The sequence below is a fragment of the Sinocyclocheilus rhinocerous genome, unplaced genomic scaffold (assembly GCF_001515625.1).
Source record: "Sinocyclocheilus rhinocerous isolate Xijiao unplaced genomic scaffold, SAMN03320098_v1.1 scaffold185, whole genome shotgun sequence".
Taxonomy (NCBI): Eukaryota; Metazoa; Chordata; class Actinopteri; order Cypriniformes; family Cyprinidae; genus Sinocyclocheilus; species Sinocyclocheilus rhinocerous.
The window spans coordinates 1,880,131-1,891,929 of NW_015662163.1; the positions used below are offsets into that span (position 1 = coordinate 1,880,131).

Sequence of the window (11,799 nt, forward strand, 5' to 3'; positions counted from 1 at the left end):
AACTATATAAATACATTTGTGTTATTTTCTAGGTTAATATTGATATTTATGCTCTAAATTCTACATCTACAATCCTATTTTGTAGATAAAATCAAATGCTTTGTTTAGTTTCAAAAAGTTAACAGCAACAAAATTTTACATATAACAAAACTACATAAATTAATAGAAACGTATTTTGTTTTGTAATGATATTATGTTTTTTTTTTTCCCCAAAATAAAATCTACTGGAATATTGTGATTTTTTTTGTGCCCTTGTATTATAAAAGATATCTCTGGTGTCCTCTGCTGGTTACATAAACCACCACCACTGGTCCACAGTCCAAAAAATTAAAACTACAAAAACTAAGCACAGGATTTATTGTAGTTTTTAAACATAGCATAATGGCATTTTATATGTAGCTCACAACAGACAAAATGACACAAGATTTATGGCCAGGTTAAAAATGAAATCAAATGTAATTTTCTGATGGAAGCATGATGAAAAGATGAAAGAGAGGAAGAACAACAAGTCTCCACAATCGTATTTTTTCACTGCCATCAACAACAGCAAAGAAATATCTGAGACAAGCACTTAAGATGACCACGGATGTTTGCAGATACGTCAGACAGCTAACAATCCAATTTCAGCTCACGCAGGGCAACACTGACAGCAGTTACGCACAAAACAAAAGGCTTTTAAACAAAACTAGCAAATATAATGTACAATTCTGTATTTACAAGAAGAAAATATCATATTTCATGTTAGTCAGCACTGTTTCTTATCCTCTGGCTAGAATGTTAACAATGCATATCTTTACAATACAAAACACAGAAGATGTGGTGTTGTACAAGGACAGACAAATATCGTAAGATAAAAAACTTTACTTACATCACCAAATGGAATGTATTTACTTTTTTGTGCAAAAAGAGAAATTTTTGCCACTGCATGTCAACATTCAGAGAAAAATGCTATTATGGAAAGTCTGAAACAAAATGTTCCTTTTTAAAATGGGAAAGCAGGTCACATCAGTTTTCAGAAGACACACAAAACAGCCGGTCGTTAGGAAAATCATGACAGCGAGTCTTTGGGAAAAGAGGTATGAAATGAACAATCGTTGATATTTGAAAAACACAATTTCAGATGAATTCCTGTAATAGGAATGAGCTGTTTCCCGCTGGCCCACGTCTGAATGCCAATCATAGGTGGTCTCAATGTTGCATAGCACAGAGTGTAACAGTTGTTTGGTCAATGGGACAAGAGTAGAGGCAGGTCATGTGTGAGTCTCTCATGAGGTCAGATCACTGCCGAGTTATGAGCCCTCTGTCTTTGCCCCCTCTGTGGTTTCTTTAGGTGGGTCGGACGAGGATGAGCTCTCTCCGCCCTGTTCGCCATCATCTGCGTTGAGGCCAAAAATACTCATTAAATGCAATATTCTATGTGAATTTGTTCTTTAGCAGACATGTTCATCCAAAGCAATTCAAACACAAGCAAATAGTCACAACGAGCAGCATTAGCAGCACCACATTAGGCAAATTCGCCAGAAATTCGTACAAGGAAAGTGGATGTTGATTTATACTGTCAAGCCACGAAAAGGGAAAAAACACTTAAGTATCATAAAAATGGTTTATAGAATGGCTGTAATAAATTGAGCTCTTTTCCTCATATAAAATTACAGTCTAGAACTCAGAAGATTTGGAATTTATTCACTGATAATTTTGTCTGTAGCTCTCAAATCTTATTTCTGGCTATGTTTTCTATGTCCGTTCATCACATGACATACTGGAAACAATGGCACTTGGCATTAGTATAGTCAAACCTGCTGTGACACAAATAATATCACCATTTTTGAATTTAAACCATGTGTAAATGAGATTTGAAAGCTCTAATTGAGAAGAAAAAAGGAAAATTTTGTTTGTTCCTCACACAAAGATACCATATAGCTTTAGAAGATTCGAAATATAGTGTACAAGTTGTATAAACCAGGGGTTTTAAAACTTTTTGATGACTGAAGAATATTCAGTGTCTATTATTGGCTCTGTATATTTTTTCTAGCCATCATAAAAGCACTTTTAGATACACTTTTAGGAACAAATCTGAAGAGAAACACAAAATGTTGACTGTAAAATAAAATAATTCTCATGATTTCTGATCAGTCTTTATAAGAGGAAACCAAATTCTGTAGATTTTAACTTTTTATTTATTTATTACACTATTTTTCTCTGAACTTTACTGCAGACCCCCTAGCAGAAGGACTTTTTTATAGTTTTATGGTGATTATTCATTATTTTTGGAGCTTGACAGTATTAATCACCATCCAATTTTATTTCATATGAGAGGAAGATTTCACTCTTTGAACTTGGCTAAAAATCTTTTTTGTATTAAAAGACAATTCCATTTTGTAGGACAATTATAAGAAAGGCCACTAGATGGCAGAAGAGGTAGTTTATGATTCAACAGGACCCAGTTACAGAACATTGCTTTCACGGAAAAGAAATTCTGGAACGACATAAGGCTAAGTAAATGATGACACGGTTTTCATTTTTGGGTGAACTATCCCTTTAAGACACTAGCACAGAAACAGTATTGTGTTTATTATTATTTAAAACAGGATAAATAATGCATGATGTGGAATAGGCAGCAGATTCAGCACTGCTGAGAATCTCCAGCATCATCACAAATCACTCATTGAACATAATTTGCAGCGATCACATGCGATGCCTTTGAGGCTTATGGATAACAGAGCAGATCAAAAGTGTTTGACTGCAGGCAGTTATTGATGCACAGGAAGGTTCAGTCATGATCTGATCTTCAAAAGAAGGCATTTTGAATTCATATTTATCAGAAGTGTATGTGTTGAATCAAGGTCATTGCCTAGGGGTTTAAATCGCTGATATCACTCCTTCTGAAGTTTTTTAGTTTGATATACTGGACACATGTATCAACATGTGTCTTTGAAAATCACAGGTTTTCACCAACTACCACAGCAACCCATAGGCGTAGCTTGTGGGGGGGCCAGGGGGGCCTGCCCCCCCCCCCATAGAGCAACCATGACTAAGGAATGGCTTTCTGACAGCATCTGGTGGCTGTCTAACTTCCAACCGACCTCCTGATGACAGCTCGATCACACAAAAGCACTTAAGCGTTGAGGAAAGTGTATATGTGATGAGAGAGTGCTCTTTTCTCCGTAGAAAAGCACCTTTTAAAGAGAGGTGCTTTTGTTAGTCATAGCTTAGTCTCACACGGAGGCGTGATTAGACTCTGCCAACATCATGGCCCATTTTAGACATCAGAGGTCCACTGCGTAGATTAAATTAGCCTTGTTAACTTATGCACTGAACTAGTTTCAAGCCCTGTTAATTGCATAATTCCCTTGCATAAGTTTGCAGTTTAATTACACTGCAGTATTTCATTCAGGTTATGTCCCTTTATGTATACTTTTAATTCAATTTTTATTGCTTATTATGCATTGCTTATTTTTTTGCTTATTATGTATTTCATATTATTTTGCTTAAATAATTTTAGATATTATATTCATATTTTCTCTGTCAAGTACATTTATTTTTAAAATTATAGTATTTGAAATGTGCGATATAAATAAACTTGCCTTGCCCACAATCGCCAAAAGTCTATATATTATTATCATTTTACATTATACGTTACTGTTCAACGATTTCAGCCCACTATGCTCACTCAGACAGCATTTATTTGATCAAAAATGCAGTAAAAGCAGTAATATTGTGAAATAGTATTACACATTTTCTATTTGAATATAACAGTTGAATAACATTTTTGTGGAAACTGTGATACAAATTTTTGTGTGATTATTTGATGTAACAAAAATCTTTTGTAACATTATAAATGTCTTTACTATCACTTTTGATCAGTTTAATGCACACTTGCTGCATTAAAATGATTAATTTCTGCTGCTGATATCCAGTGAAATCCTATCCTTGTGAGCTAGTAGGGTTGTTTTCTTTCTTTTTTATTCATTTGCATTATTTTCATTTATTTTTCCCATATTTTGCCTAGATCTCGCAAGCACATACTTTTGATTATTGCCATGTACATTGAGACTAATGAACATCAAACCCAGCTGAACAAAAGACAACATACAGTACCTCCTACTGAAAGCTCGGCTAGTTTATCAGGTAGGTCAGCAGCTCCAGGACCGTCCGTGGAACCTAGAATATCTGGCAATGCATTCCGCCGGCCAGTCCTGCCCGTGGCTTCAAAGTCAGAGACAACAGGTTCCACATCAGTCATCTCTGGTGGTCTTCATAGCATCATCTGAAACAAACCAAACAAAATGCACTCGATCAGTGAATGACATCTGAGGGTTAAACTAGAGAACTGTTTAACAGTTCTTTAGAAATTCTACACATATGATACAATACTACTTTGGCAGAACTCAAAAAAATTATTCAATTTAATAAACTCCAAGATTCAGTTTGTAGAACTTTAGATTTTGGTTTCGTTTTACACAAGCAAACATATGATTGATAGATATGGTGGGGTTAGTTTTGGTTTCCTTATCAAATTCTGTGTGATTAATAAAACAGAATACCGCAACCAGCTGGGTCACAACTAGAGTTTTACATTTTCTGAAGAAAATGGTGTTGCTTGCCAGTGCAAAGGCTGTTCTTGGTAGAACGCTTGTTCTGCACAAACATAATAATTGCGCTTAACTTAAAATATTGTGTAAGGTAAACCATTTAAAAATTTAAAGGGATAGTTGACCAAAAATGAAAATTCTGTCATTAATTACTCACCCTCATGTCGTTCCACACATGTAAGACCTTCGTTCATCTTCGAAACACAAATTAAGATATTTTTGATCAAATCCAAGAGCTTTCTGACCCTGCATAGACAGCAACGTAACGTGTAAGGCCCAGAACGGTCGTAAGGACATCGTTAAAATAATCTGCCTTGTTTGCAAGCAGAAGAAAATGTTGAATAAAGTCATTATTTTTGTTTTCTTCGCGCACAAAAAATATTCTCATAGCTTCATAAAATTAAGGTTGAACCACTGATGTCACATGTACTATTTTAACGATGTCCTTACTACCTTTCTGGGTCTTGAATGTGGTAGTTGCGTTGCTGTCTATGCAGGGTCAGAAAGCTCTCGGATTTCATCAAAAAATATCTTAATTTGTGTTCCGAACATGATCAAAGGTTTACAGGTTTGGAACGACATGAGGGTGAACTATCCATTTAATTGGTAGATATGATTAGGTTAGTTTTCAGTTTATTTTTCAAATTCTGTGTGATTAGTAATGCAGAACATAACCAGCTCGATCACGACTAGAGTTTTACGCTCTCTAATGAAAATGAAAGTGTTGCTTGCCATGCAAAATTGATGATAGCTGTCCTCTATCATTGTTAATCAGTCAAGAGTACAAAAATAGCAGCAGCGTCAAAATAAGCGGAGCTTTTTCTCTACTGCATCTCTAATGAGACTGTCCTCTTCTCCAGGGAATGACTGAACCGAGTCGCTGACTACTCCTTATCTCCCCACAAACCGCCCACCCTGCTTACCTAGATATGATTAGGTTAGTTTTCAGTTTATTTTTCAAATTCTGTGTGATTAGTAATGCAGAACAACATAACCAGCTCGATCACGACTAGAGTTTTACGCTCTCTAATGAAAATGAAAGTGTTGCTTGCCATGCAAAACTGATGATAGCTGTCCTCTATCATTGTTAATCAGTCAAGAGTACAAAAATAGCAGCAGCGTCAAAATAAGCGGAGCTTTTTCTCTACTGCATCTCTAATGAGACTGTCCTCTTCTCCAGGGAATGACTGAACCGAGTCGCTGACTACTCCTTATCTCCCCACAAACCGCCCACCCTGCTTACCTTCAGCCGCATGACAACATCCCTCATAATTTCCTCATTGCGTTGTCACTAAATGGCCTATTGGGGGATTGTGTTTCATATTTAGCTTTCTCTACACCTCATTCAGTCGAACACACTATGCAGGGCAGAGTGGCTTTGAGGAATTTGGCCAACGTCCCTTCTGGGATGTACACCGTGTCAAGGAGGATTGCAAATAACATTCATTGTGCTGGCAGTACAAGACAGAATTTCCAAACCGCTAGGCAATACCTTCAATCAGCAGAAACGCCTGATTAGCCTTTTAGTTAAGTGATTCTTTAGTCTGAGCGTCGTTGAATCAGATGTGACTGTACACATAGCTCGCGGAGGAAAATTCACTACTGGAAAGAGCAGATGGGAATGTGGGAACAGATTGACTGATAAATTGCACCGTCAGCCTAACCAAAAAACCTTTTATTCTTATCCTAAAAAAAACAACAGATGGCTTTGCTTATCAGATAAAATATATGATAAAAAAAAAACCAACAACAACGATAATATCTGGGTCAGTTAGTCCAATATCTTGATTCTATGAGCAACATCCTGATGACTAATCAATATTTTATAATACTTTATAAATGTAAAAATAATTTCACCGCATCTGACAGTATTTTTCCTTTCTCAGAAAAATCCATATCCTGCCCGGCTGAAACCATTATTACAAATTAGATGGCACCACTGCAGCTTAATCATAAACATTTCCAATCGATTTTCATCCGTGCTTCACTGGTGCTAAATTTAATAGAATCAAAACATCACTTTTGCTAATGAGAGCTATTTAGTTGCATTCAAGCTTGCTTTTACATTTACATATTTTTATTTTTTTTTACATATTCAATCTGACCAGCAGAGGGCATGCATTGCATCCATCAAAACTGAACTAGAGGCTAAAAATGCCTTTTGTTTTAGATGCAAAGACATTCTATAAATTCAGTCATGGACTATCAAGGCTATTTTTGCACCCTTAAAGTGTAATGCCAATTCAAATTCCCCTCAATCTGTTACGTCAAGTGAAATGCAACTTCAAAAAAAAAAAAAAAAAAAATTTAAATGAATCAATATTATTTTCATAATTTTAATATTATAGTATTTTTTTATAATTTTGTTATGTGCTTTTGTCATTTTTATTAATTTTAGTTTTTTATTAATTTCATTTTATTTAGCTTTAATTTTTTTATTTCATTTTTAGTTTGTCATTTTAGTACTTCAGCTTAAACGTATTTCAGTTCGTTTTTAAGGCAGTATTTCTAATTTTAGTTCAAGTTTTTAAGTTTTTCATTTAATATTTATATTTGATTTGATTTCATCTTAATTTCTATTTTTTTTTGTTTTGTTTTGTTACAAATGACAACACTGAATTAAATTAAATCATTTTAGGTATAAAAAACTGTGGCAGAAATCACAAATTCATGTTTAAATTTGGTCAGTCAAGCTGAGTGTCATGTCGCTTTTTCCTGTGGGGAATAAAATGGACTATCAAAATGTCAAAGCTGTTCTTGCATGTTAATCATTCACATTCACATTTTCTCCTTTAGTCATGTCTTGTCTTGCCAAGGGCACCATGTGTGCCAGGACTGCACTGGTGCCCTCTCAAAAATGAATATGTGCATGACGCCTCTGCATGCTGCCATCATAAATAAATGTAACATCAATCAAACTGTATCTTTTTAGCTTCTTCATATTTTCATCTGCTCATTCTTATTCCACCCTCTTTCTCTTTAAACCTGAACACAGCTTTTAAACACTAGACTAATGTCTGTTTCTTATGTTACTCTTACAAAATGGAGCTATCAGTTAAAATATTACAGCAATACGAAAAATGAAGAATGACTTTTGAAATGGTAAATGGTTCTTGTGCTTTTGGGTCAGTAGTGGTAAAAGCCTTGGCTGGAGGTTTAGTAATGAAGAACAAATTGTTGCTAGGAACTGTGACAGACTTCAATGGCTTCAGTGCGTATTGTTTGGTCGTGGCTTGAAGCAGAGAGATATGTGGGACACCAAATCATCAGAGACATCTGCTGCCACTGCATCAGCCCAATGTTACTGACTATACTGAAAGCACAGACTCACCGCGTGAAATAATAAATTATCATTTGTACTAAATTAAAAGAAATCAATAAAAATTGATGTCAGCGTGAAATTCAAAATGACCATATGCTTTCATTATATCAGTGTTTTATCATCTTATCTAGGATACAAAATTTAAAGATTTACTCAAGAAGCAAAATTGCATATGATTGCACATGAAGACTTACATTTTCATATAATATATCTCTACTTATTCGTCTTATTCTATGCGCAAATGTATTGTTCTGAAGTATAAATCTAACTAAATGTAATGAGATTTATTCTTAAAACAAGAAAAAAACAACTACTTAATATGAAGCTATATAAAAAAGTGCATAAATATATACAAAATACATTTAGTATCTTGATTAATTGATGTTGTTTTAAGGATGTTCAGATACTTTTGCAGATAAGAAAAAAAACATTTCTTTTTTGGTTGATGTCACCAAACCCCTTTATTTTTCTCCCCTCCAATAACATGACCTTTCTCATTCCAAATAAATTTATATGTAAACAACTACTTGAAATATATAAAACTATACAAAAAAGTATATGGCAACTGTATTATAAAAATGGGGTGAGAAAAGTAAATTAATTCATGCTGTTTTAAGAATGTCCAGATTTGTTTCTATACTGGAAAACAAGACAAAAAAATAAGAAATGTTATTCCATAAGGGAGAAAAAATATTATTTTTGGTTTTTTTTGGGGCTGATGTCACCAAACCTTCTTATTTTCCCATGCTATCCCTCCAATAACCTGTTTTTTTTATTACATTCAGTCTGTATATGTATCAAATAATTTGTAAAATATTGATAAAACAATCTACATTGAAAATTGTGCTTCATTCAGAAGTATGTAAAAAATGCATTTTAAATACCATTTAACATCGGCTTCAAGCATTAAAAAAAATCATGCACAATAAGATCTTTCTGTTTTAAGAGCAGTATGCTGGAGTAGATGCACAAATGCAAATATGCAAAAAAAAAATGGTTTCCTGTTCAACTATGACATAAATGACTAAACAGATGGTGTCCCATCATGAGTAGGTGCTCCAGAGGAGGGGGCAAATATTCACCAGCTGGATTAAGAAATTAATCAAACCAAGCTGTACTTTTTCAGAGTGCTTTTCCATATCTATTTATGGACTCACCTTGTTGTCACCTGTGACACTTAAGTCTGCTCTGCCTCACTCAATCCCGGGGTCAGACGCCAGTAAAATCGATGCATACTGTGACTTATAATGACACTACAGTACAAAGGCTCATCATGTGTAAGTAAGCTCTGTGCACAATGCTCAGTGATGAGACTCAATCAGTAATCGTCTGGTTGGAAACGACACTCTCACCACCATGCCTCCACAGCAATGATAATTGATCTGGTTCCACGCAAATGATGCCAGCTGGCTGGACCAGCCACTGCTGAACTACTAGACCACCAAAAGATAACCTCTCAGCATGTTGTTGATGGGTTTTGGGCATGATATCATGTTCATTTTTCAGTTTTTTTGTTTTGAACACAGTTTTCGTTGACAAATATGTCCTCTAAATGTAGTCAATATACTGTCATGTCTTTTCAGTCATTTTTACTTTGATTTAAACGGCATATATTAAGTCCACAAAATGATGAAAATGTATCTGCAAACCAAACTTTAATCAAAAAAAAATTTTGTAACATAAAATAGCATGAAACTGAAAAACAAGAACAATACAAACCTGATATGAAATAATAGTATGAGTAAACTTACCGAATTGTTTATGCTTTTAGAGACTGTTTAGGATATTGCATTACATGTAGCACATTATGGCAAAGGCACAATCAAAAATCAAGTTAAGGTATGTGTGCAAAATTTGTTATTGTATTGTGAGACGGCAAAAAAGTTCCACATGTAGAATTGAGCTTATGTTCAAGTTTGTCACACAAATTTACCACACTGCCCAACAAAAAGCTGCTTGGTTTTGAATAGGACGTCTGTGTGAGTAGTGCTTCATACTGTAGTACATTGCTACGCTTTATTGGCAATGGATCTTTTATGTGCATGAAATTTTTGTTAAAATATTGCTAATGTGACCATACGCTTAGATCACATTACTGAAACGTTTCCAGCAAAATACCTGTAGGTCCACTGCCTATTGTTCATAATGAAGCACTGCACACACAGAAATCACCTTTAAAGCAGTTTTCGATGAATACACATGAACAACCTGAACCCATTGTGAAATCTGCGCAGAGAAATGTTTCGCTCTCAGGGAATTTCACATATGGATTTATATTGAAATTACTAGATTTTGCCAGTGATCATTTGCAGAACAAATGTAAATGGGGGCAGACATTTACTCATTCGGACTAGTGCGGTCATTAGTTCAAGTTCACCTGTGCATTCAGTTCATTCCCTGCACACATGCAAGGTATAATATTATGTTTAAGTTGTGGATATCGCTTTTTCAACTCAAGCGGGTCAATTGTCAACATTTCAAACTAAATGAATCCGTTTTGCAGCTAAACCTCTATGCTAACTCTTCTGCACTCTAACAAAAAGGCAAACTTCAAGAAATCTCTCACTCAGCCAAAGTTGCTCTGCTTCAGGAAAATTCTCTCGGCTGGGAAGAGCTCTCAGACAATTTAGCAACCAGCACCAGAATGAGCAACAAGGGCGTCAGCTTGCTCTGAGAGGTTGAGCCCTCTCGTGAACCCCACAACAGAGATTTGCGCCAAAAACTGCACAGCTGCTACCACGCGCACCTGTGTCCATGTCTCTATAGGCATTTACCATGTTTACCAGTAGCAGTATAGTCCCACAGAGATGTCTGTGTCTGGTCAAAAAGTCCAAAACAATTTGTTTAGTCACGTACTGCAAAAAAAAACAGATGTGTTTTTATATATAATATATTAAAAATATACCAGCACGCAAAAATGCTTGTATTCAGCATTTACCATGTGAAGTTCATGCACAAAAATGTGCTAAATATAAACAGGCATTACTTTAAATGTCGGAACAAACAAGGTTAATCCAGTCTTAATCCATGTACAGCCCAGTAACAAGCTTTAAAATAGCCCTAACAGAAGGGCCCTACATCTTGGATGCCCTGAGGGTGAGTAAATCTTCAGCAAATGTTCATTTTTGGGTGAACTATTTCTTTAATTTTGAGCAAACAAATCCTGTAACCAAACAGACTCTTATTTTTAATTGTACTTTATTCAAGCATGAGTAAATCACAGCATTTATCATAATTCAAGAGCACTCAATGGCAAATAAGTATTCAACATCTTGATTTGTCTAATGAAGCACCACTTTAATACTATGATTGCTCATCAAAAGTGCATTTAGTTCATATTTAGAGGTAGGGATGTAAAGATTCACTCAACTCACGATTCGATTTGATTCACGATTTTTTTTTTTTTTACAAAATGATATTTAAGACAAATTATAAATTAAATGTGTCCTTTTATTATTGCTTGGACAAAATGCTGCACGTTTCTTTGTGAAATTAAAATATAACACTATAATAATATACTAATATATATTCAGGGCCTGAATTTCATTTTTGAAAATGGGGGGAATTCCCCTCTTAGGTGACTCTTGTGAGAGGGGAAGCAGCACGGACTGTGCTTTCACAGAAGAGTCCGCTACTGATCCTTGGCTGTTTACCACAAACACAACATTCATCCATTAGTTTGATTTCAAATCCAAACATTGCCACTGAAAATGCTTTTTCAACATTGTGATTCTTTTTTTTACACAGTACAGTAATACAGACACGGTGCGGAAACGATCTCTGCACTGCTGCAGACGCGCCGCTACTGGAAGGCACTGCCGGACCGTAACCGTGTGCAGTGAACGCTTTATTAATCCGTTAACATGAGCGCGGAAAAAATACGCA

The 11,799-nt window shown here is 35.2% G+C and overlaps 1 protein-coding gene across 2 annotated transcripts in view; it reads right to left on the bottom strand.

Annotated features, from left to right (window-relative positions):
• Positions 1-203: 203 nt before the first annotated feature.
• LOC107727675 (cAMP-dependent protein kinase inhibitor beta-like) overlaps positions 204-11,799 on the bottom strand; it is a 30,856-nt gene continuing 19,260 nt past the window's right edge. Inside the window, exons 2-3 of one of the 2 annotated variants that reach the window (XM_016537629.1) lie at positions 4,099-4,267; positions 204-1,375 (exon numbers count right to left, since the gene is read on the bottom strand). In XM_016537629.1, coding sequence (XP_016393115.1) covers positions 1,290-1,375; positions 4,099-4,243 — 231 coding nt within the window. In that variant the 5' untranslated portion in view covers positions 4,244-4,267 and the 3' untranslated portion in view covers positions 204-1,289. The remainder of the gene's footprint in view (positions 1,376-4,098; positions 4,268-11,799) is intronic. The other variant, XM_016537628.1, reaches the window with a different exon arrangement.